Source organism: Pelobates fuscus, chromosome 4 (assembly GCF_036172605.1).
Source record: "Pelobates fuscus isolate aPelFus1 chromosome 4, aPelFus1.pri, whole genome shotgun sequence".
In the NCBI taxonomy this organism is placed as follows: domain Eukaryota; kingdom Metazoa; phylum Chordata; class Amphibia; order Anura; family Pelobatidae; genus Pelobates; species Pelobates fuscus.
In genome coordinates, this window is record NC_086320.1 from 66,972,412 (window position 1) to 66,999,254 (window position 26,843).

General features: G+C 48.8%; 1 protein-coding gene across 1 annotated transcript in view; it reads left to right on the forward strand.

Moving 5' to 3' along the window:
• The first annotated feature begins 22,344 nt into the window (after positions 1-22,344).
• LOC134607783 (cytochrome P450 2D3-like) overlaps positions 22,345-26,843 on the forward strand; it is a 29,191-nt gene continuing 24,692 nt past the window's right edge. The window contains exons 1-3 of the mRNA XM_063450335.1: positions 22,345-22,391; positions 22,504-22,742; positions 23,720-23,882. Coding sequence (XP_063306405.1) covers positions 22,545-22,742; positions 23,720-23,882 — 361 coding nt within the window. The 5' untranslated portion in view covers positions 22,345-22,391; positions 22,504-22,544. The remainder of the gene's footprint in view (positions 22,392-22,503; positions 22,743-23,719; positions 23,883-26,843) is intronic.

A 26,843-nucleotide genomic window follows, 5' to 3' on the forward strand; every position in this document is an offset into this window, starting at 1 on the left:
ACCACTTGTTCTCCAAATACTTTCCTGGTTCAGTCTTTAACCACTCCTCTTCTTGAGCTGTATAAACTGGAGTCCATTGGGACAGTGGAGTTGGTATAAGAGCAGCTATATGCCCCACATACTCCTGTCTTCCTGATTCAGCAGCACGCTTAGCTGCACTATCTGCCATCCGATTTCCCTTAGTTACATCACCATCTCCTCTCAGATGCGCTCGACAATGTATGATACCGACTTCTTTCGGCTCCCACACTGCTTCTAATAGTTGTAGGATTTCAGCTGCGTATTTGATTTCTTTGCCTTCTGAATTCAGTAGTCCTCTTTCTTTATACAAAGCTCCGTGGGCATGAGTGGTTAAAAACGCATATTTGGAGTCCGTGTAGATGTTCACTCTTAAACCTTCAGCCAATTGTAACGCTCGTGTCAGTGCTATCAATTCTGCCTTTTGTGCTGATGTTCCTTTCGCCAGTGGCCGAGCTTCTATCACCTTGTCTATTGTTGTTACTGCATATCCTGCATAGCGGATCCCTTCTTTCACATAACTACTGCCGTCGGTATAATATTGAACATCGGGGTTCTGGATGGGAAAATCACGAAGATCTGGTCTACTTGAGAATACTTCATCCATTACTTCCAAACAATCATGTTGACTTTCAGTAGGTTGTGGCAAAAGGGTAGCTGGATTTAAGGTGTTTACAGTCTCTAAATGCACTCTGGGGTTTTCACACAACATTGCTTGATACTTGGTCATACGGCTGTTACTAAACCAATGATTTCCTTTGTAATCCAACAACGTCTGTACTGCATGTGGGACTCGTACATAAAGTTCTTGACCCAGAGTGAGTTTATCGGCTTCAGCTACTAGCAGGGCGGCTGCAGCTACGGCTCTTAGACAAGGTGGAAGTCCGCTGGCCACTGCATCCAATTGCTTAGACATGTAGGCAACAGGTCTTTGCCATGATCCCAAGTACTGTGTCAATACTCCCACAGCCATTCTTCTTTGCTCGTGTACATACAGGTAGAATGGTCGTGTGTGATCAGGTAGACCTAATGCTGGGGCACTCATCAAAGCTTTCTTCACATCTTCAAATGCCGTTTGCTGTTCTTGGGTCCATAAGAAGGAGTCGTGCTCTGTACCTTTTATAGCTGCGTACAGAGGTTTTGCCAGTATCGCGTAGCTGGGAATCCATATCCTACAGAAGCCTGCTGCCCCCAAGAATTCTCGCACTTGTCTTCTATTCTTGGGTATTGGTATTTGGCAGACAGCTTCTTTTCTCTCTGGCCCCATAATTCTTTGACCTTCAGAGATATGGAATCCCAGATATTTGACAGTTGGCAAACACAACTGAGCCTTCTTTCTAGACACCTTGTATCCTGCCTTCCAGAGAATGTGTAGTAGATCGTGCGTTGCTTGCTGACAGATTTCTTTTGTAACTGCTGCTATCAACAAGTCATCTACATATTGTAACAATACACACTCTCCTGGGATGGACTCGAAATCCAGTAGATCTTGACTTAGGGCTGAACCAAATAGGGTAGGTGAATTTTTAAACCCTTGGGGCAGTCTTGTCCAAGTCATTTGGCGTTTTGAGCCCGTTACAGCGTTCTCCCATTGGAAAGCGAAAATACATTGACTTTCTGCGGCAATTCGGAGGCAAAAGAAGGCATCTTTGAGGTCTAAGACTGTAAAGTAGGTAGCCCCGCCCGGAATTAAAGCAAGCAGGTTATATGGATTGGGTACAACTGGATGTATACTAACAACCGCATCATTGACTGCTCTCAAGTCCTGCACAGGTCGATACTCATCTGTACCGGGCTTTTGAACAGGCAGCAATGGGGTGTTCCAGGGGGAAGTACAGAATTTTAGGATACCATACCGTATGAACTTATCCAGATAGGATTGGATGTTCTTCTTAGCCTTCTGCGGGATGTGGTATTGTCTTAGGCTCACTGGATAAACCCCAAGTTTTAGTTCAATTTTTATAGGTGGAATATTGCGGGCCAGTCCTGGTGGGTTGTTCTCTGCCCAAACTCCTGGTATGTTAAATAATGTCTCATCACTCCTAGGGTTTTGGCTAGTCAACGCTGTATAAAGTCGCCACTCTTCTTCCTTTGGTACGGATAATGTCATGATACCTGAAGGTCCATTAAACTTTAAGGATGTTGTTCCATTTGGTAGGAACGTAATCTGCGCTTGTAATTTTGATAGCATATCACGTCCCAGCAATTGGACTGGACATTCAGGCATATAAAGGAATTGATGTTTTACTACGTGGCCTCCCAATGTACAGAGTCGACTTTTAAGAACCGGTTTTTCAGCACTTCTTCCAGTTGCTCCTATCACAGTAATAGTCCTTCCAGATGGAGGAGCAACTAGATTAGTCACTACTGAATGTTCAGCACCAGTGTCGATCATGAACGCACTCCTTTTTCCCCCTATTGATACATCGACCATAGGCTCCGCTCGACCAAGGGGGATGGAGCCCGGTCGGTATCAATAGTCCTCCATGACCGTGTCAGCCAATCCTACAAAGTCCCTACCTTCTCTATCGCGGGACCTTTGCGCTGCTGGAATATACCTGTCTTCCCTAACACTTCCTCTGTTCCCATTATTCCCTCTATTACCATTACTCCCTCCGGGGCCTCCTCTACCTCTCGCTCTGCCTCTAAAGTTTCCGTAGCCTGCCCTGGGTAGGTCTCTCTCGTACTGCTCTCTTTGCGGACATTCGTTCCTCCAATGCCCTTCTTCCTTGCAATATGCGCATTGATTCCTACTCAAAGGCTCCCTATTCCATCTACTATCGCCTCTATCTGGGCCCCGTCTATCTACGCCTGCGATCGCTACCGCTAGCATATCAGCCTTTTTACGCATCTTGCGCTCTTCCTCTTTCTTACTTTCTGTTTCCCTATTCATATAAACCTTATTAGCTACCTCCATTAGTTGGGTGATTGACATACCTGCAAACCCTTCTAACTTTTGTAGCTTGCGCTTAATATCTCCGTAAGCTTGGCTGACAAAGGCGGAGTTCACCATTCGGGAATTGTCTGCGTCTTCCGGATTAAAGGGGGTATACAAGCGGTATGCCTCCAATAATCGGTCATAAAAGACACTGGGCGCTTCATCGCTTTTCTGAATCACCTCAACTGTCTTCGACATGTTAATAGCTTTCTTTCCTCCGGCTTTCATGCCAGCAATTATAGCGTCTCTATAGGCCCTGAGTTGAACCATATCAGCACCATTTACATTCCAATCGGGATCGGTGTTGGGATAATGTGTTGCGGCCCATGCTGATGGATTGGCTTGGTTTAAAGTACGGGCTTTATCCTCTAGTGCTTTAATGGCCGCTTGATTAATTCTTGTCCTTTCCTCATTGTTGAATAAAGTCATTAATAACTGCTGGCAATCAGCCCATGTCGGGTTATGTGTCTGTACTATTGAGGTGAACAGATCAGTCATAGCTTGTGGTTTCTCAGTATACGAGGAATTGTGGGTCTTCCAATTTAAGAGATCGGTTGTCGTGAATGGGACATATACAAAGACTGGGTCAGCATGTGCCATTTGGCCTGCGGCATCGATATAGGCTGGCCCAGGATTCAGACGAAGAGGCATCTGATAGTGTTTTAATTGTTGGGCACCGGTCAGCTGTCGGGTCTGTATGGGGCTACGTGGAGGGGCGTCAGTCATAGGTTCCAGTCGGGGAGAAATAGGGTATGGGGATGTGGGAGCTTGGTTTTGGGAAAAGGTTGTAAACAAAACACTTCGAGCCGAGCTAGATGAAGCTTGACCGGAAGTCTGAAGTGGCGCCAAATCAGGATATTCGGTTTTAATGGGGATTGGTTCTGATTCCGGAAGGGGAGATTTAGTACGAGGGGGGGTGGATCCTGTACTGGAGGAGGAAGCGGAAGTGGATGGGGGTAATGAGGGGAGGGTTGCAGGACTTCCTGCATTTGCGTCACTTCCTCTTAACGGAAAGTAAGGGGGCGGCAAAGGGATCTCGGACTCAGGGGGCGTGTCCAAAATGGGCCTAACACCAGTCCTAGTGGACGAACAAGTCCTAGCTACCATGAGGCGACACTGCTCCTCGTGGCATGTCTGGAGCCATTTTGGCGAGTCATTTACGGCCTGTCTCCAACAATCAATATAAGGAAACTGGCCGTAAAGTTCAGGCCTACCTGATACAGCCACGTGTAAGCGCTGTACCAGAGTTGGATCCAAACTGCCACGTGGCGGCCATGCCGCAACCAAAGTAGGCCACTCCCTAGTACACAAAGTGACCAAACGTACAGGAGACATTTTAACCCCAAAATCACAAGTTTTAAATCCCTTTTTAAAATTCTTCACCATACAACCTAAGGGATCCGGAATCGTTGACTGCGACGCACCCATACTTAACAATGGAACGTCGTCGACAACGAATACTATACACGCGTACTATTCAACAGTCACACCCGTTTCCTCTGGCAACAGCACCACGTGGTACGGTTACCAAGTGAAACGTACACAATAACAATAAACACTCAGGGAATTCCCGTACACACACAGCTGTTACACCAGTCACTAGATAATCAATATTATGCCCTTTGGCGTAACTATACAGTCACCCACGCTATAATTCTCTATATCCGAATTACCCGTCTATAACACACCCCAGTAACATCGTCTTTTACAAATAGCGGTTACAATACGGTTAGCATAGGTCAAAGCACAAGTTAAGGTCACAATACAATTATTAGTGGTTATGGTGTTAAACATGCAATGGACGACAATGATTAGTACTTATATACAGTGTCAGTAAATATACAGGGTTATGGTACCGTGCACTATGATACAGCAACATACTATTAACACTCTCGCTAGACGGCTGAGCTCGCGCTATCTAACAAGATATACACTTTACTAAACAATCTTTAACACATTTACAATTCCCAACTAAACTATTGGCCAGTACCTTGAATGGACTACCTAAAACTATATACACCCGTTTTGGTTAGCCACACTGCCCAATCACCACATATAGCGAGCTAGAGAACCGAATTTACACAGGCGCCTCTTAGTCGCACTATCAAAAGTCTAGTGGGTTCCAAATTTACACGCCTTCCCACTTAGCCCAGATAGGTTGAGAGCTAGCGAACCGAATTTACACAGGCGCCGCTTAGTCTCCCGGTCCCTCCGACCTAGCGAACGTAATATACACCCTAGAACGCTAGTCTAGACAAGACACCGGTGTCCGGCTAGGGCTATTTACACCAGGACCCCGCCTGACTAACAAAATCAAACGGTCTGACTAAAGAGCGTTCGATCGAGCGGTGCGCCTTCGCTCCTTCCCTCCGACAGAGGGGGCAGATACACAGATTCAAACCCCTTTGGGCCTACCGCACAATCGGTATACCCCTAGTGGGTCCTGCCGTCTAAAACAGCAGTTGTCTTACCTCCTCGTTCCTGAACCTGAGTTCACACTCATCGACGGGGACACCCCAGCACTTCTCACGTAGAGGCCGATGATCTCCTGGACAACAGACCAGTGGCGCCGAGACGAAGGGAGGTCCACGCAGAAGTTCAGGGGTGCAGCCGTAGAGAACGTGGGCAAAGATAGACCGTCTCACGCCTCTGCCTCTCAGCTACCGTTGAACGATGAGCTTCCCGGCCAATGCACCAAATGATACCGGAGAAACTGACGGAAGCCAAGCACAGAGAGATGGACACAGGTTTCTTCAGGAAGGAAGAGATTCTTTATTGGATCACCGATCGGGACTCAGAGGGACTAGCGTCACCAAAATACCACAAGTTCTGAGTCCCGGACAATAGTGCAGGCTCCTTATATAGGCACATAACTCCTCCCATATTAAGCTCCACCCGCACATTCTCTTGACCAATCAATACAAATAAGAATTAACTTCCTGCTTGACCGCATGGCTTGTCCAGCACAATGGAGGAGGGGGAATACTACATCCTGTATTCTTGCACATGCTCCGTACACTACTGATCGTATCTTGCCTCGTGCAACCAACTGATCGATACGTCAGCATATGCACGTACACATGCCACGTGGTAATCTCGGCCTACTAAATTTATTTTTACCGAGATTCCACCACAAGTTAGCTGATTATTTTGTTTAGTTAGTGCTCAGAAGAGCAAGGCTTTTGTTTTATATATTTTTGTTACCTTTATACCTTACTGTGCATTTATTTTGGAACCTCAATAAAAGAGCAAGTTAATTCACCTCATCCAGCGTGTGAAGTGTCTCTAAAGCCTGAAAAGACTGTGTGTAACACCCCAATCCCAGGACAAGGTACCAAGGGAAAGGAGTACTTTTGTCACATATGGTGGAGGATGCGGGCAGCACATGGCAAAGTCTGTAAGTAGGAAGAAAGAGACTGCTGAGAAAATGGAGGCTGTCATGAAAGCTTTGCTCCAGTCCACTGCTGTACAGCAAGAGACAAACAGGAGGACTGCAGAGACTAATGCAATACAGCAAGAGAGCATTTCAATACTGCAGCAGCTTGTACTGGCTCAAAAGGAAAATACAGATGCTTTATTCAAGCAAGTTGAAGCAACACAGGCAGCAGCTCATCAATTGCTCAGAGAGGAGCAGCAGCATGCCACATGTGCCATACAGCAGGAGATCCAGAGTCTATCACAAAGGCTTGCCAGGGATGCCACAGAATCACCACAATGTCCAAAGGTGATCAGAGTGAGTCACTACTTGCAAAAGGTGGTATCCACAGATGATGTAGAGGCCTACCTGATGGCATTTGAGCGAACCGCTGAGCGAGAAGGTTGGCTGGAAGTGGAATGGGCAAGTCTGCTAGCACCATTTCTTACTGGTGAATCCCAGAAAGCATGCTATGATCTGGAACCAGCGGAAGCCAGTGACTACAAGAAGCTGAAAGCAGAAATACTGGCACGCCTGGGGGTGACAACAGCCGTCCGTGCCCAGAGATTTCATTCGTGGACTTACAGCCTGGATAAAGCGATTCGTTCACAGATGTTTGACTTGATACACCTTGCCAGAAAATGGTTGCAGCCAGAGATCAACTCACCCAGCCGCATTGTGGAGCAACTGGTGATGGAAAGATTCCTAAGAGGCTTACCTATTGGACTTCGTCGGTGGGTCAGTCAGAGCAATCCCCAAACAGCAGACCAATTGGTTGAATTGGTTGAACGGTATATAGCAGCGGGAGAACTGCTTCAACCTCCTGGCCAAGAGAGACCCAAGAATCTGAAAACCTACAGCCCCAGCAAATCTGGTAAGACTGTTCCAGGGAAAAGGGGGTCTTTTGATGAGAGAACAGGGTTTTATTACCCAAGATACATTGTTAAAAGAGAAAAAGACTTTGGGAGGTGGGAAGAGCCTACAAATGAATCAAAACGTACTAATTATGGTATAAAATGCTTTAAATGCAGAAACTTTGGACATATTGCAAAAGACTGTCCTGAAAATGTTGAACCAATTTTGGTAATTGGGAAGGAATTGCACTTTATTCACAGGTTGTATGTTCTGTGGAAAAAATGGTTATTTGAATAGTCACCCTGGGTGTACCGTGAATGTGGAGGGAAAAAATATACAGGCATTGCTAGATTCAGGGAGTATGGTTACCCTTCTAGACCAATCCTTATTACAGGATACTCATATTGTTAACTCTGGAAAAGTTGATATTGCTTGTGTGCACAGGGATATACATAACTACCCTACTGCAGATATACTTGTTAAAACCCGGTGTGGTACTGTAAACTGCAGAGTGGGGCTGGTACCAAAACTGGCACATAAGATGATTATTGGAAGGGATTTTCCCCATTTTCTAGACCTATGGGCATGTTTTGAAAACCCATCAGTTGAACAGAATGATGAATTTCCTTTTGCAAATACTCTGGCAGATGAGAGAGATCATGATGATGAGCCTAACAATATGCAGCATTCCCCTATAAAAACATTAGTTGGTGAAAACCCAGAACAAACTAATGCGGGACCTTCTAGAAGCTCTGAACCAAATATAGAGTTAGCTGATTTAGAGGTTAGGCCTGGTAACTTCAGAAGTGCACAGTGGTCTGACCCAACATTATTGGTAGCCAGGAATAATATTTCTATAAGGAATGGATCACCTGTCAATCCAGGGAATTCTCTTACTTACCCTTATTTTGAAATGGATAATGATCTGTTGTACAGAGTTGAGAAAAAAAGAGTCCGTTATTACAAAGCAGCTGTTAGTACCACAAGCCTATTGGCGCACTGTGTTAAACCTTGCACATAGCCATGTTTTGGGGGCTCACCTAGGGGTTGACAAAACAAGAGAGCGTGTTTTGAGGAGATTTTATTGGCCTGGAGTAATCGCAGCTATCAAGAACTACTGTTCGTCATGCCCTGAATGTCAGGTCACTGCGCCCTTTACGGCTTACCGTAGCCCTTTAGTACCCTTGCCTGTTATTGAAGTGCCTTTTGAACGTGTTGCTATGGATTTTGTGGGTCCTCTGGTAAAATCCAGTAGGGGGCATCAGTATATATTAGTAGTACTAGACTATGCTACCCGTTACCCTGAGGCAATACCTATGCGCACAACCTCAGCAAAGTCCATTGCTAAAGAGTTAATGATGATGTTTAGCCGGGTTGGGATTCCCAAGGAGATCCTATCAGATCAGGGTACTCCATTCATGTCCAAGGTTACAAAGGAACTCTGCAAGCTCCTTCACATTAGACACCTCAAAACCTCTGTTTATCACCCACAAACCGATGGTTTGGTTGAGCGATTTAATAAAACGTTAAAAGCTATGCTGCGCAAAGTAACTGATAAAGATGGGAAAAACTGGGACTTTCTATTGCCCTATTTAATGTTTGCCATTAGAGAAGTACCCCAAGCTTCTACGGGTTTCTCACCTTTTGAATTATTAGATGGCAGACACCCCAGGGGATTACTTGACATAGCAAAGGAAACTTGGGAACAAGAAGCAAACCCACATCGCAGTGTAATAGAACACATAACTCAGATGCAGGAACGTATTGAAGCCATTATGCCAATAGTCAGAGAACACATGCAAAAGGCTCAACAAAATCAGCAGAATAGCTATAATAAGAATGCTAGAATTCGAGTATTTCAACCAGGAGACAGAGTATTAGTCCTGGTTCCCACAGTAGAGAACAAATTCCTGGCAACTTGGCATGGGCCATATGAGATTATTGAAAGAGTAGGAGAGGTAAATTATAAAGTAAGGCAACCAGGTAGAAGAAAGGAAGTGCAAATATACCATGTCAATTTGCTAAAACCATGGAAAGAAAGGGAAATTCTGGTTACTACAGAGGCTTCAACCTTCCCTGATAAGTGTAATATTGACCCCGAAGTAAATATCTCAGAGACCCTGTCAATACACCAGACAAGGGAAGTTAAGGAGTTTATTAGATTAAATAAAGAGGTATTCTCCCCAGTCCCAGGAAGGACTAGTGTGATTAAACATGACATTTTGACAGAACCAGGAAAAAGGGTCAATCTCAAACCATACAGAATACCCGAGGCTCGCAGAGAAGCTATCAGAGCAGAGGTTAAGAAAATGTTAGATCTTGGAGTCATTGAGGAGTCACAAAGTGACTGGAGCAGTCCAATTGTGCTGGTACCAAAGCCTGATAATACAGTACGGTTTTGTAATGATTATCGCAAACTGAATGCTATTTCTAAGTTTGATGCATACCCCATGCCTAGAGTTGATGAGCTAGTAGAACGACTTGGGAGAGCTCGGTACCTCACTACACTAGATTTAACCAAAGGTTATTGGCAAGTACCACTCACAGAGCGAGCAAAAGAAAAGACCGCATTTTCTACTCCTGATGGCCTATTTCAGTACAGAGTTTTGCCTTTCGGCTTGCATGGTGCCCCTGCCACATTCCAAAGAATGATGGACAGAATACTAAAGCCGCATGTGCGCTATGCAGCTGCATACTTGGATGATGTTGTAGTACACAGTGAGGATTGGGAATCTCACCTTCCAAAAGTACAGGCTGTCCTTAACTCAATACAAAATGCCGGCTTAACTGCTAACCCCAATAAGTGTACAATTGGCCTAGAGGAAGCAAAATATTTGGGCTACTCTATTGGTAGGGGACTAGTGAAACCCCAAGTTGCTAAAATTGAAGCCATACGAAATTGGCCGAGACCACTGACTAAGAAACAGGTGAGAACATTTCTTGGCCTCATTGGCTATTACAGGAGATTTATATCCAATTTTGCTACAATTGGAAGCCCATTAACTGACCTTACTAAAGCTAATGCTCCAGTAGTGGTAAAATGGTCCCCAGAGACTGAACAAGCATTCAGAAAGCTTAAAGAAGCCATTTGTGCCCAACCAGTGTTGGTAACATCTGATTTTTCTAAAGAATGTATTTTACAGACAGATGCCTCTGATGTAGGACTAGGTGCTGTTCTCTCTCAGGAAATTCAGGGTGAGGAGCACCCCATATTATATTTAAGCAGGAAGCTTAATCCCCAAGAAAGAAACTATTCCATTGTTGAGAAGGAGTGTCTGGCTTTAAAGTGGGCAGTAGACACACTTAAATACTATCTCTTGGGAAGAAAATTCAGACTAGTGACAGACCATGCACCCCTTACTTGGATGAGCCAAAACAGGGAGAAAAATAGTAGAGTAACCCGCTGGTTCCTTAGCTTGCAACCCTATAATTTCTCCATAGAGCATAGGGCTGGGAGTAAACAGGGAAATGCAGATGGTCTTTCGCGGATGCACTCGCTAATGTCCATGGTCGCTCGACCCAATAGGTCTGAGCTGGGGGGGGGGGAGGATGTGTGACCGAAAGCAAGGAATTGTGCTGGAGGGAATCTATATACCTCCCCAGATTTTGCAAGGTTCCTACTTTGTGTAATTAGCCCCAGGGAAATGTGTAATGTTATAATGAATGTTGCACTTTAAATACGTGTATATTTGGGCCCTGGGGTGGAGTACTTGGAGAGTAGGGTGGGCCAGTGCTCCACTCCACATTTTGGAAGTTGCTTGGAACCTACAGGTGAGAAGTCCAGTTCCAGAGTTTGAATCCTAATTTAACTCACCTGAAAAGGATTACCAATTACCGGTGCTATTAAGTACTCCCCTGCCAAGGAAGGAGGGAGATTGTGTTTGGTTTCTGTGAGTGGAAACAGAGAGCTGAAAACCCTGAAACAGTAAGGTTGTTTATGCTTATGTTTATGTTGGGAAATGGACAAGCCATCCAACCCAGTTAGCTGATTATTTTGTTTAGTTAGTGCTCAGAAGAGCAAGGCTTTTGTTTTATATATTTTTGTTACCTTTATACCTTACTGTGCATTTATTTTGGAACCTCAATAAAAGAGCAAGTTAATTTACCTCATCCAGCGTGTGAAGTGTCTCTAAAGCCTGAAAAGACTGTGTGTAACACCCCAATACCAGGACAAGGTACCAAGGGAAAGGAGTACTTTTGTCACAATATATATATAAAAAAAGTGAGACAGTCTGCCCGCAGTCGGACAGTCGGCCCCACACACACACCGCACCCCTCTTACACACACGTTGCACCCTTCACACATTTCTTTGTGTGTGTGAATGTTTTTATTTACTTTTTTTATTTTTTATAAAAAATAAATAAATTATATTCTTACCTTTAGCCTGGGAGGGGAGGGAGAGCCGTGCTGCCATCCCTGGTGGTCTTAGTGGTGAGACCTCGCAAGAGGAACCCAGCGGAACTGCTAGCTAGAGCTCCCCAGGTCCTCCCCTGCCTCCCTCCGGCCACATATCCGTGCCTGTGGGCCGGTGAGGGAGATCTTTGATAGCGCCGGCTCTGTATGGGCCATCCTGTGATCTCCCCTGCCAGCCTCGGCCCATGGCCATCGCGGCCCACCAGGCATTTGCCTGGTATGCCCGATGACCAGTGCGGGCCTGACCCTCGCAAATGCCTGGAACAGAGCCTACGCTCAGCCCAGTATAAACTGCTCATTCTCAGTGGTCCGCTGACCCAGATTTTACAGATGGAAGATGATGCCCTACACGGTGGAGCTCCGGTGGATGCCCTCTCCTTTGGAAGTGGGTCCAAAGCGCTATCTGTCTCCTGGGCAATGCCAATGTGACACTAAACTCAGAACGCCGCAAGGCGGCCCTGTACAAGCTGGATGGCAAACTGGCTGACTTGGCCTCTAAGAATTGGGTCTGGATGCCAAAGGTCTCCTCTTCAGTGATGCCTTCATGAAGGAGCTGAACCACCACGTATCCATCTATACGTCCCTAAACAAGGCTCAACTGTCTCTCAGGAGGGTCTTCCGGTCAGGGGACCGTTTTTCCTCCAGGGTTGGTCGGCAGAGGGGCTGCGCCACCAGAGCTGCCTTCAGGTGCATGAGGCCCCGCATCTCGGAATCGTTCTCATCATCCTCATCCCGATACCAGTATTGCCCGCTGTTTCCCCGAGGGTCCTCCAGAGGCCGAGACGCTGCCTCTTCACGGGCCAGATTCGCATCAGGTAAGAGTCATTCCTTATTTGCCAAACTTGCCCATTGCGGGCAGACTGTCTCACTTTTTTTTCCTCAGTGGAGGGCCATCACTAGAGACCCGTGCGTTTTGTGTTCGGATTTCAGATCGACTTTGTCGAACCTCAGATACAAGCTTCTGCCCCACGGCCGATACGTATGCATGAGGAGGCTTGGTTCACGCGGTATGCACGAGGAGGCTTCTGGCATGGTTCATTCGGAAATACTGTCCCTGCTGGACACGGGTGCAGTGGAGAGGGCGACAGGCCCCCCTTGCATCTTGAGCAATATCTTCCTCGTAAGGAAGAAAACAGGAGATTTCCATCCTGTGATCAACCTGCGGGCCCTCAACGCATATGTTGTCTATCAACACTTCAAGATGGAGGGCATCCTTCTACCTGCTCTGCGAAGGGGACTGGTTCTCCAGACTGGATCTGAAGGACCCCTATCTCACGGTACCGATCCATCGCGACAACAGGCGCTTTCTCCAGTTCCCCTGGCAAGGGAAAATCTGGCAGTTCACATGCCTTACGTTCGGTCTCAGTTCGGCTCCTTGGTGCTTCACCAAGTTGTTGCAGCCGGTCATGATGATTTTGAGAGTCAGAGGGATCAGATCGATCGTCTATCTGGATGGTTCAGGATCCGGACGTCCTGCGTTGGCAGACGTCACTCACAATCCACCTACTTTAGAACCTGAAATTTGTCATCAACGTGGAGAAATCGTAACTGACTCCTTCTCAGTCAGTCCAGTACTTGGGATTCGGTGTGGATTTGGTTCTGGCTGTGCTCCGCCTTCTGATGTCCAAGGTATCCGCTATCAGAAAGAATATCAGGCGTCTGCCACACAACTCACAGGCCACGTTGAGGGACCTGGCACGCATGATAGGACTGTTGTCATCCTCCATTCAATATTCCAGGGACCCCTGCACTATCGGGCTCTCCAACTCCTAAAGGCGCAATATCTCAGGTCATCGGTCTTCTACGAAGCCCACCTGGAACTCCACTGGTGACTTCGACACATGGAGGCTTGGAACGGCAAGGCGATATTCGGATCCCGGCCAGACTTCATCCTGGAATCGGACGCCAGTTGTCTGGGCTGGGGCGCTGCTTGCGATGGCACGGCAACAAGAGGACTCTGGACACTAGAGGAGAAGGCCCTTTACATCAAATGTTTTGAACTTATTGCAGGGTCGTTCGGCATTTGCAGCTTCACCAAAGGGATGAGTCATTGCTCGCTGCTTCTACGCATGGACAATGTCTCGACAGTACACTACATAAAGAGATTGGGAGGTTTTCGATCCAAACTTCTGTCAGATCTGACAAAGGATCTCTACCAATATTGTCTGGACAAGAATTTGTTGATTGTAGCAGAATACCTTCCGGAACAGGACAATATATTAGAGGACTGGTTTTCTTGACACTGGAGAGACGCCAGTGATTGGCAACTACACCCTTTGGAGTTTCAAATTCCCTTTGAGATCTCCTGGATCTGATTTTCCTATGTTCGACCGTTTTAGGGCTGTTTCTGCACCTATGATCGCTTGTTTGATTCAATGGCTTCTTTCATTGGCTGGCGTGGCGAGTTCCTTTTGGGGCTCATTCGGTTTGGGGTGTTGTTGCTTCAGCAGTTCTAGAAGCCGGTGGGTCACTTACGGATATTCTCTGCGCCACTGATTAGTCTAGGGCAGTGATGGCGAACCTTTTTGAGCCTGAGTGCCCAAACCGCAATACATGCCAACTTTTTTTCCTTAAAGTGCCAACACGGCAATTGCGTGTGCGCGTGGGGGTGCGTGTGTGCGTGGGGGTGCTGTGTATGAGGGGTGCTGTGTGTGTGTGTGGGGGGGGGTGCTGTGTGTTTATGAGGGGTGCTGTGTGTGTGTGTGTGTGTATGAGGGGTGCTGTGTGTGTGTGTATGAGGGGTGCTGTGTGTGTGTGTGGGGGGTGCTGTGTGTGGGGTGCTGTGTGTGTGGGGGGTGCTGTGTGGGGGGGGGGTGCTGTGTGTGGGGGGTGCTGTGTGTGTGTGTGTGTGTGTGTGGGGGGTGCTGTGTGTGTGTGTGGGGGGGTGCTGTGTGTGGGGGGGTGCTGTGTGTGTGTGTGTGCTGTGTGTGGGGGGGTGCTGTGTGTGTGTGTGTGGGGGGGTGCTGTGTGTGTGTGTGTGGGGGGGTGCTGTGTGTGTGTGTGTGTGTGTGTGGGGGGGGGGTGCTGTGTGTGTGTGGGGGGGGGGGTGCTGTGTGTGTGTGTATGAGGGGTGCTGTGTGTGTGTGTGTGGGGGGGGGGTGCTGTGTGTGTGTGTGGGGGCTGCTGTGTGTGTGTGTGTGAGAGGGGTGCGGTGTGTGTGTGTGTGAGAGGGGTGCTGTGTGTGTGTGTGTATGAGGGGTGCTGTGTGGGGGTAGGGGTGCTGTGTGGGGGTAGGGGTGCTGGGCGGGGGTAAGGGTGCTGTGGGGGGGTAGGGGTGCTGTGGGGGGTAGGGGTACTGCTGTGGGGGGTAGGGGTACTGCTGGGGGGTGGGGTACTTCTGGGGTGGTAAGGGAACTGCTGGGGGTGGTAGGGGTACTGCTGGGGGGATAGGGGTGCTGATGGAGGTAGGGGTACTGCTTGGGGGGGTAAGGGTACTTCTGGGGTGGTAGGGGTACTGCTTGGGGGGTAAGGGTACTTCTGGGGTGGTAGGGGTACTGCTGGGGGGATAGGGGTGCTGGGGGTAGGGGTACTTTTGTGGGGGGTAGGGGTACTGCTGTGGGGGGGAAGGGGTACTGCTGTGGGGAGGTAGGGGTACTGTTGTGGGGAGGTAGGGGTACTGCTGTGGGGGGTAGGGGTACTGTTGTGGGGGAGTAGGGGTACTGCTGTGTGGGGTAGGGGTACTGCTGGGGGGGTGGGGTACTTCTGGGGGGATAGGGAACTGCTGGGGGGTAGGGATACTGCTGGGGGTGGTAGGGGTACTGCTGGGGGGATAGGGGTGCTGACGGAGGTAGGGGTACTGCTGTGGGGGGTAGGGGTACTGCTGGGGGGTGGGGTACTGCTGGGGGGGTGGGGTACTTCTGGGGGGGGGGTAAGGGAACTGCTGGGGGTGGTAGGGGTACTGCTGGGGGGATAGGGGTGCTGACGGAGGTAGGGGTACTGCTGTGGGGGGTAGGGGTACTGCTGGGGGGGTGGGGTACTTCTGGGGGGGTAAGGGAACTGCTGGGGGTGGTAGGGGTACTGCTGGGGGGATAGGGTGCTGACGGAGGTAGGGGTACTGCTTGGGGGGGTAAGGGTACTTCTGGGGTGGTAGGGGTACTGCTTGGGGGGTAAGGGTACTTCTGGGGTGGTAGGGGTACTGCTGGGGGGATAGGGGTGCTGGGGGGTAGGGGTACTTTTGTGGGGGGTAGGGGTACTGCTGTGGGGGGAAGGGGTACTGCTGTGGGGGGAAGGGGTACTGCTGGGGGGTAGGGGTACTGCTGGGGGTGGTAGGGGTACTGCTGGGGGGGTAGGGGTGCTGATGGAGGTAGGGGTACTGCTGGGGGTAGGGGTACTGCTGGGGGGATAGGGGTACTGCTGGGGGGTAGGGGTACTTTGGTGGGGGGTAGGGGTACTGCTGTGGGGGTAGGGGTACTGTTGTGGGGGTGGTAGGGGTACTGCTGGGGGTGGTAGGGGTACTGCTGTGGGGGGGAAGGGGTACTGCTGGGGGGTGGTAGGGGTACTGCTGTGGGGGGGAAGGGGTACTGCTGGGGGTGGTAGGGGTACTGCTGGGGGTGGTAGGGATACTGCTGTGGGGGGAGGGGTACTGCTGGCGGGATAAGGGGGCTTGGGGGGTAGGGGTGCTTAGGGGGTAGGGGTGCGGGTGCTGTGTGTCAGTATCACCCCCCCTTCTTACCTTTAATAGGGGGGGGCGGCACTGCCATCCCTGGTGGTCCGGTGGTGGTAAGCACTGCAGGGGGAGGGATCTGTGAATCAGCTCCCCTGTCGTCCCGCGCGATGCTGTGTGGAGCGTTGCCATGGTAACGCTCAGCAATGCTCCACACAGCATCGCGCAGGAGGACAGGGGAGCTGCATCACAGATGCCTCCCGACCCGGGCAGGCAGGTGCCTACTCTGCATTGATGGTGAACCTATGGCCGCGTGCCCACAGAGAGGGCCCAGCGTGCCACCTGTTCGCCATCACTGGTCTAGGGAATTGACTTTCCGTACTTTTCCATGTCTTTATGTCTGGGCGTTAAAATTGCAAATATGTGAGCTCCTTCTGGTGGATATGTATTGTGACGGATCGTCCGCCAATCGATGCTCCTAGCACTTACCAAGGACCATCAGCACTGCACTGGACACCATAGCAAGCGCAGACTCCAGGAACCGCCGTAGCTTGGTTGGGGTCTCGGCGTCTCCTTCCCTCCCTCCCTCCCTGATTCAACCTCGATCCAGGACCATGTGGGAAGGACCTCTCCTCCAGGAGAGTATAGCTGTATAGCTGAAGAGAGCGCTTACAAGAGCTAGCAGTGATATAGCAGTTATAGCTGGTCCCTACAACATGAGAAGAGGCTGCGAGTTGAGGGTAAGGAGGTCTGGTTTATTGAGCACAAAGGCATTTCTTTTATACACATTTTCAGGCAAGAGGCACACCCCCTGGACCTGATGGAACACAGGGACAAAAGGTACACAAATCAATAGGAACAATAATTAACACAGTAACACTCCCACAAACAGTCAGCAAGCTCTCCCCTCTACCTGTGATATAATTAAGCTAGCTAATGGAATAACTTAATTATCCACAGGCAGAAAATACATTTTGTTTTACCCAAAGTCCAGAAACACCCCAAAACACAAACCTATCCCCATGATTTATACATCCCTAGATAGCTCTGATCTGGATGAACAACATATCCAAAAATCACCCAGATCAGAGCAGGGGTTCAAAAGTTATGTGGAAGTCACATTTGACCAACCGCACGTACATTTTCATGCCCAAAACAGTTCCAGAGAATTAGGCTGTGCGGCCGGTCTATTTCCATTACTAAGTTCCGTTCAAATGCACCAACGGGACCCGTTCGTTCAAATAGTTAAAGTGGTGTTCGAATTGTCGAACACCGTTCGACTCCCATCGAAGCGTAGAAGTGTTGGAGAAGGTAAAGTTCAGTTGTGGTCGTGCCGTCGCGTGTCCGATTTGAGTTCCATGAACTCGATGACCAAACACCGCTGAATGCATTCAACTGAATTACAATGTTCGTATGTCGAATGGCAGCTACTTCGACAGTTTCCGAAGTGCCACTTCGGAAATGCAAATCCTTTCCAATAGAATTTAAAGGGCCAGAAACAGTGTCTTAAAATCCAAGAAGCCCAAATAGTTTTTAAACGGCAATGCACCCCAGGGGCCATACTCACAGGGCAAGAGGCTGGCAAGCATGCCTCTCCAAAACCCAGCAGTGAAGAGCAATTCGTCACGTGTGTGTGTATGTGTGTGTGTATGTGTGTGTGTGTGTGTATATATATATATATATATATATATATAATTTTTTATTTTTTTCTGTTCTAGTATATTTAAAGAATTAAAATGAGCGACTCGTTGGCTCAAGCAGGGAACCAGGGCAGCTTGTGGATTGGGTAAATAATGCTACAGTACCCCCCCTGAAGAGCAGCTCAACAGAGGTGGAGGACCAGGCTTGGCAGGAAAGCGGGAGTGGAACGCACGTAAAATGCGAGGAGCATGAACATCACGTGTGGAAACCAAGGTGCGCTCCTCAGGACCATACCCTTCCAATGAACCAAATACTGGAAACAACCCCTAAGGAGATGGGAATCGTGCTCAGCTGCCACCTCATATTTCTCCTGGCCCTCGACATTAACAGGAGGAGGCAGGGGAGGGCTGGCAGCCTTAGGCCTGGTGGCCAAAATCCAGTCCCAGTCAAGTGGCCCGTTGCACCAAGAGGAGAGTAAAAACACCTTTCCCATGTGATTGGAAGGGGGGGCAGTCACCTAAACAGACACGCTCACTGACAGGCACACACACTTGCTGATTTGACACACACTAACAAACACACACTCACTGACAGGCACACTCGCGCGCACACATACAGACACACTGTTACAGACAAACTGGCAAATACAGACATACCTGCACACACAGACATACCTACTGACACCCACACAGACATACTCATATACACACACTTTACACCTTAAAACACAGTAGACAGGGGCTAAAGGGGGAGGGCTGTAGTGAAAGGTATGAGCTGTAATTGGAAGGTTAGGAAATGTAGTGGGGGGATAGGGGCTGAAGTAGATTGATGGCTACAATTTGGGAAAGGGGCTGTGGTGTGGGTAATATTGGTTGCAATTTGGGGGAGAGGAGCTGCAGTGAGGATGTTATGGGGTTGTGGTGCGGGCCATGGGGCTGAGGGGGGGACAGGAGCTGTGGAAGGGGGGATAGGAGCTGAGGAAGGGGGGACAGGAGCTGAGGCTGAGAGTGGGGGGGGCAGGAGCTGAGGCTGAGAGTGGGGGGGCAGGAGCTGAGGCTGAGAGTGGGGGGGACGAGCTGAGGCTGAGAGTGGGGAGGGGGGCAGAGACTGAGAGAGAGTCTGTGTGTGTGGGGACAGGAGCTGAGAGAGAGTGTGTGGGGGACAGGAGCTGAGAGAGAGTGTGTGAGGGGGGACAGGAGCTGAGGAAGGGGGGGACAGGAGCTAAGGGAGGGAGATAGGAGCTGAGGCTGAGAGTGGGGGGGACAGAGACTGAGAGAGAGTCTGTGTGTGGGGGGGCAGAGACTGAGAGAGAGTCTGTGTGTGGTGGGAACGGAGACTGAGAGAGAGTGTGTGGGATGGGGACAGGAGCTGAGGGAGAGTGTTTGGGGTGGGGACAGGAGCTGAGTGTGTGGTGGGCACAGGAGCTGAGAGTGTGTGAGGGCACAGGAGCTGAGAGATTGTGGGGGGGCAAAGGAGCAGAGAGAGTGTGTGTGTGGGGGGGAAAAGGAGCTGAGAGAGAGTGTGGGGGGGACAGGAGCTGAGAGAGAGTGTGTGTGTGTGTGTGTGGGGGGGCACAGGAGCTGAGAGTGCGTGGGGGCACAGGAGCTGAGAGATTGTGGGGGGCAAAGGAGCAGAGAGAGTGTGTGTGTGGGGGGGGAAAGGAGCTGAGAGAGAGTGTGGGGGGGACAGGAGCTGAGAGAGTGTGTGTGTGTGGGGGGGGGGGGATAGGAGCTGAGAGAGAGTGTGGAGGGAGCAGGAGCTGAGAGTGTGTGTGGGGGGCAGGAGCTGAGAGTGTGGGGGGCACAGGAGCTGAGAGTGTGGGGGCACAGGAGCTGAGAGTGTGGGGGACACAGGAGCTGAGAGTGTGGGGGGACAGGAGCTGAGAGAGAGTGTGTATGTGTGGGGGGGCAGGAGCTGAGAGAGAGTGTGGGGGGAGACAGGAGCTGAGAGAGAGTGTGGGGGGAGACAGGAGCTGAGAGAGAGTGTGGGGGGAGACAGGAGCTGAGAGAGAGTGTGGGGGGAGACAGGAGCTGAGAGAGAGTGTGGAGGGAGCAGGAGCTGAGAGTGTGTGTGGGGGCACAGGAGCTGAGAGTGTGTGTGGGCACAGGAGCTGAGAGTGTGTGGGGGCACAGGAGCTGAGAGTGTGTGGGGGCACAGGAGCTGAGAGTGTGTGGGGGCACAGGAGCTGAGAGTGTGTGGGGGCACAGGAGCTGAGAGATTGTGGGGGGCAAAGGAGCTGAGAGAGAATGTGTGGGGGGGCAAAGGAGCTGAGAGAGTGTGTGTGTGGGGGGGGGCAGGAGCTGAGAGAGAGTGTGTGTGTGGGGGGGACAGGAGCTGAGAGAGAGTGTGTGTGGGGGGGCAGGAGCTGAGAGAGAGTGTGTGTGTGGGGGGACAGGAGCTGAGAGAGAGTGTGGGGGGAGACAGGAGCTGAGAGTGTGTGGGGGGGACTGGGGCTGTAATTGAGGGGTTAGGAAATGTAGTGGGGGATAGGGGCTGAAGTAGGTTAATGGCTAAAATTTTGGAAAGGGTCTGTGGTATGGGTGATATTGGTTGCAATTGGGGAGAGGAGCTGCAGTGAGGATGTTATGGGGCTGTGGTGGGGGGGACAGGAGCCGAGGAAGGGGGGGGACAGAAGCTGAGGAAGGTGGGGGACAGAAGCTGAGGAAGGTGGGGGAGAGGAGCTGAGGAAGGGGGAGAGGAGCTGAGGAAGGAGGGGGACAGGAGCTGAGGAAGGGGGGAGACAGGAGCTGAGAGAGAGTGTGGGGGGAGACAGGAGCTGAGAGAGAGTGTGGGGGGGAGACAGGAGCTGAGAGGGAGAGTGTGGGGGGAGACAGGAGCTGAGAGGGAGAGTGTGGGGGGAGACAGGAGCTGAGAGGGAGAGTGTGGGGGGAGACAGGAGCTGAGAGGGAGAGTGTGGGGGGAGACAGGAGCTGAGAGAGAGTGTGGGGGGAGACAGGAGCTGAGAGAGAGTGTGGGGGGAGACAGGAGCTGAGAGAGAGTGTGGGGGGAGACAGGAGCTGAGAGAGAGTGTGGGGGGAGACAGGAGCTGAGAGAGAGTGTGGGGGGAGACAGGAGCTGAGAGTGTGTGTGGGGGCAGGAGCTGAGAGTGTGTGTGGGGGAACTGGGGCTGTAATTGGGGGGTTAGGAAATGTAGTGGGGGGATAGGGGCTGAAGTAGGTTAATGGCTAAAATTTTGGAAAGGGTCTGTGGTATGGGTGATATTGGTTGCAATTGGGGAGAGGAGCTGCAGTGAGGATGTTATGGGGCTATGGTGGGGGGGACAGGAGCCGAGGAAGGGGGGGGGGGGACAGAAGCTGAGGAAGGTGGGGGAGAGGAGCTGAGGAAGGTGGGGGAGAGGAGCTGAGGAAGGGGGAGAGGAGCTGAGGAAGGAGGGGGACAGGAGCTGAGGAAGGGGGGGAGACAGGAACTGAGAGAGAGTGTGGGGGAGACAGGAGCTGAGAGAGAGTGTGCGGGGGAGACAGGAGCTGAGAGAGAGTGTGGGGAGACAGGAGCTGAGAGAGTGTGGGGGGAGACAGGAGCTGAGATAGTGTGGGGGGAGACAGGAGCTGAGAGAGTGTGGGGGGAGACATAGGCTGAGAGGGAGAGTGTGGGGGGAGACAGAAGCTGAGAGAGAGTGTGGGGGGAGACAGGAGCTGAGAGAGAGTGTGGGGGGACAGGAGCTGAGAGAGAGTGTGAGGGGGCAGGAGCTGAGAGAGAGTGTGGGGGAGACAGGAGCTGAGAGAGAGTGTGGGGAGAGACAGAAGCTGAGAGGGAGAGTGTGGGGAGAGACAGAAGCTGAGAGGGAGAGTGTGGGGAGAGACAGAAGCTGAGAGGGAGAGTGTGGGGGAGACAGAAGCTGAGAGAGAGTGTGGGGGGAGACAGGAGCTGAGAGAGAGAGTGTGGGGGGAGACAGGAGCTTAGAGAGAGTGTGGGGGGCAGGAGCTGGGAGAGAGTGGGGGGGGGGCAGGAGCTGAGAGAGGGGGGGGCAGGAGCTGAGAGAGAGTGTGGGGGGAGACAGGAGCTGAGAGAGAGTGTGGGGGGGCAGGAAGTGAGAGAAGGGGGTGGTTGATAGGAGGTGAGAGGGGGATAAAAAAAACCTAAAGAAGAACATAGAAGCAGAAATAAAATGGACTTAGTGTAACTCTAACTCTAACTCTAGGAAGGGTTAATAAAAGTCCCCAAAGTTTAAATTCCAAGGGTACTTCTTAATACCTCAGTGTTTGGTTTTTAAGGTATAGTATCAGGTTTATTTTGTTGCTAACGTAAGCACTGGACATTATTACATATATATACTGAAACTGTAATCCAAAACTACACTGCTGTTTCTGAACAGGCGAGCCCTAGAAGAATGGTGATACACTTTGTACTATCTGGAGGTTGGCCAAAGTAAAATCATTGTACTATTGGCTTCAGTATGTGACGTCTCTTTATTGGGCTGGGAATACGTGGGCGAGCAGAATTGAACATTTCTTAAAGCAGAAAAGCTTTAAATCACTGAAGATAGAAAGTGAATATATATATATATACACACACATACACATACAATATATAATTTAATTTGAGAGGAAGGGAAAAGACAATTAATGTTTTGACTTTGATTTTAAACGACCTCTTTTCAGATTTAAACCACACTCCTGGAGAGAAGAAAGACAGTCTAAACATGGAGATTCTTTCGACGCAATGGATTTTACCTTCATTCTGGAACCCTTTTCTTATAGGGCTTGCACTCTTCCTGGTTTTGGATGTGGTGAAGCACAGAAGAAGAAAACAGAGTTACCCTCCTGGCCCTTACCCAATGCCCTTTGTTGGGAATCTGTTCAGTTTGGATTTCAACAATTTCCCAGAGACACTGTTGAAGGTAAATTTGCAATAATGCAAATGCAATGGTGGAATTTTTAAATTGTTTAAATGATGTAGCATATTTAAAGACTTTTACTAAACCATATAAAAGTATTGAAAACAGAATTTGCAAAACGTTAAACAAAATAGTCACTGGTTTGGAATGCAGTTTTCTCCAACTTGTCTCTGCAAACATTTTTTAGAAAGGATGTTTATATAACCTTCTGAGAGACCAGAATGTAAATGTGAAGTTTATTCAGAAATCACAATGGTCAGAAGAAGACCCTATTAAATTCTGGAAATTCATGAAATTCCCTCTGTTTTTTTTTTTCAAACTTTGAAGGAGGTAAAAAAAAAAAAAAAAAAAAAAAGAAGAGGGGTGCCTTTAATATTCTCTAGAAAGCTAAAAGTCAAATTAATATTTCAGGACAAGGATATTAATGGGCAATATCAAATCATACTAGTTAAAATAATTGATATTTTGTATACTCTAATACATGTATATGCTTCAAATATCTCCCCTTTCAAATTTATAAATAATGTAATTTCTAGAATGGAAAACCTTGTAAAGGGTGCCTTAATAATAGGTGGAGACTTTAATTGCATTCCTAATTTCTGTTTAGATAGAAGTTATATACACTCCAAAATTACTAGTATAAATGGCGCTGACAATAAAATAAATAAAAAATATATACGATACTAAGTAGCAGCTCTAAAAACACTGGTGGGAAAGTGGTGCAGCCAAGCCAAATTTTCTCACCTTGCGCAAGTTTTGTGACTATGGTTGGATATCATATTGGGGAAACATATTATTTAATCACATGTTACATAAAGTCTGGACTGTGTGTAAAAAAATAAAATAAAAAAGTGTCTTTAAAAGAATTGCATATTTTACAATCGTAATGTAATGGATCTTTCGAGATTTCAAATGCAGACAGCATAGGTAATTGCATTGTGAAATTGTTTAGTTAGTAAGAAGTTGTTTTGTGATTTCAGATGAGGAACAAATATGGGAATGTATTCAGTCTACAGATGTTTTCAGAGAACATGATCGTGTTAAATGGGTATGATGCTGTAAAAGAAGCACTTGTCACAAAATCAGAGGATACCTCTGACAGACCCCCCACACCTATTTTTGATCATCATGGATTTAATAATGGTAAGTTTCTTTGCCGTGATTACCAAGAATACTTTTTGATTTGGCAGCACCAAGAAGTGAGTCCACATTAAATGTTTGTCATCTCACAGCTTGGTAAAAGAATCTTCAAACTCTCTGCAGTCCAAATGATAAACTCGTAGATGAGTTTGTTTCCAGAACGTAAAACCAGGGCTTGCTTTGCTTATACATGATTACCTTCATAGATAAGAAAATATAGATAGTCCTTTTATGGATTTTTTTGTTATCCTTTCTAACTATCTCAAGCAGTTTCAATACTTGAAATTTAAAAAAAAAAAAATTAATACAAACATAAACAAACATAAACACCTACAGTGAGGGGAAAAAAATATTCGACCCCCTGCTAATTTTGAACGTTTGCCCACTGACAAAGAAATGATCAGTCTATAATTTTAATGGTAGGTATATTTTAACAGAGACAGAATAACCTTAAAAAATCCAGAAAAATGCATGTCAAAAAAAGTTATAAATTAATTTGCATGTCAATGAGTGAAATAAGTATTTGACCCCTTCGACTTAGTACTTGGTAGCAAAACCCTTGTTGGCAATCACAGAGGTCAGACGTTTCTTTTAGTTGGCCACCAGGTTTGCACACCTCTCCGGAGGGATTTTGTCCCTATATTCTTTGCAGATCTTCTTCTTTGCAGATCTTCTCCAATTCATTAAGGTTTCGAGGCTGACGTTTGGCAACTTGAACCTTCAGCTCCCTCCACAGATTTTCTATGAGATTAGGGTCTGGAGACTGGCTAGGGAACTCCAGGACCTAAATCTGCTTCTTCTTGAACCACTCCTTTGTTGCCTTGCTGTGTGTTTTGGGTCATTGTCATGCTGGAATACCCACCCACGACCCATTTTTCAATACCCTGGCTTAGAGGTGGTTGTTCTCACCCAAGATTTGACGGAAATGCCCCCATCCATCGTCCATTTGATGCAGTGCAGTCGTCCTGTCCCCTTAGCAGAAAAACACCCCCAAAGCATAATGTTTCCACCTCCATGTTTGATGGTGGGTATGGTGTTCTTGGGGTCATGGGCAGCATTCCTTCTCCTCCTAACACGGCGAGTTGATGCCAAAGAGCTTGTTTTTGGTCTCATCTGACCACAACATTTTCACCCAGTTTACCTCTGAATCATTCATATGCAGGGCTGAACTGGGAATAAAAAGCAGTCCTGGCAGGAAAAAATAAAACCTAACACAGAAAACTGTCACTCAAACATGAAATAAAGCACTCATAGGGCTTCAAAATAAACAAAAGAGCGGCTTTATTGTAAGCAGGTGTGCATTTGCATATAATCAATGTTTTAGTACAACTACCTTAATATATTAAGAAAAGTTTGGAAATGGGACTGAAATGGTAAATGTATGCTATTGCACAGCAGTAAAAATGTTATCTTTGGCTGACAACTGGATGATCTCATAGGAAAGAATTGGGGGACTATTTCACATGTGTGGCAAAATGCTGCGCTTCACCCCACCAATCAGCATCTCCTCATAGAGATGCATTGCATCAATGCAATTCTATGGGGAGCGCTCAGCGCCTCCATGCAGAGCGTGGAGACACTCAACATAGGTGCTGCACACTGTGCAGCACTGGACTAGGAAGCAGTTCTAGTGGCCAAGTGACTGTCACTAGAGATGTTCCTAGGCAGCAATGTAAACACTGCCTTTTCTCTTTTCTACAGTGCTCAGCCTACAGGGACAGGCTATAGACACCAGAACCACTACATTAAACTGTAGTAGTTCTGGTGACTATAGTGTCCCTTTAATACAAAGTTTTTCTCTCACTGGTCGACTCTGAGCTACAGGTAGAGCAGGAGACACAAGTGAAGCTGCATTTTGTTTGTGTCTTTCTCCCCCAAACCCCCTTCATGTGTCTCTTTTGCCCAGCCCCTTTGTCTCTTTCTCCCCTTCCCCAGCCATTCTGTGAGTCTCTTTCCCAGGCCCCAGCACCTCTGTGTGTCTTCTGTTCCCCTTTCCCAACCCATCTGTCTCTTTCTCCCCACACGCCTCCATGTGTCTCATTACCCTCAGCCCTCCATGTGTCTCATTCCACCCTCTCCAGTCTTCCATATGTCTCAGTAGCCCACACGTGTGTCCCTATAGCCCTCCCAGCCCTCCATGTGTCCCTATAGCCCTCCCAGCAGAGGCGTAGCGTGGGGGGTGCAGGGGGGCCGGCCGCACCGGGGGCAACATCTGGGGGGGCGCCAGGGGCGTATTAGCCACGAGGCAAACAAGGCATTTGCCTTGGGCGGCATTTTCCAGGGGGCGGCAAAAAAAGCCGCCCCCAAATGCCCAAGGCAAATGTCTTGTTAGCCTTGCGGCTAACAGACATGCCGGCGGGCTGCTAGGCTGGGCGGGCGGCATTGGTGGGCGGCCGGCGAGGGAGCACTTCCTCTGAGCTGTCTGCTCAGCTCCCTCGTGCGCCGCAGAGTGAGGCTGGGAGCCGGAATATGACGTCATATTCCGGCTCCCGGCCTCACTCTGTGACGCGCGAGGGAGCTGAGCAGACAGCTCAGGGGAAGTGCTCCCTCGCCAGCCTGCCGCCCGCCAATGCCGCCCGCCCAGCAGCCACTGGACCACCAGGGAGGAAGAAAACCCCCTCCCCCCAGCATTTCCAAAGGTAAGGATGCTGGGGGGTTACATTTAAAAAAAACGTGTTAAAAATGTGAGTGTGTGTGTATGTCTGTTAGTGTATGTGTGTATGTATGTCTGTTAATGTGTGTGTGTCTGTTAGTGTGTGTATGTATGTCTGTTAGTGTGTGTGTATCTGTTAGTGTGTGTGTGTGTCTGCTAGTGTGTATGTATCTGTTAGTGTGTGTGTGTGTATGTGTGTGTGTGTCTGTTAGTGTGTGTATGTATGTCTGTTAGTGTGTGTATGTATGTCTGTTAGTGTGTGTGTGTCTGTTAGTGTGTGTGTGTGTGTGTGTGTGTGTCTGTTAGTGTGT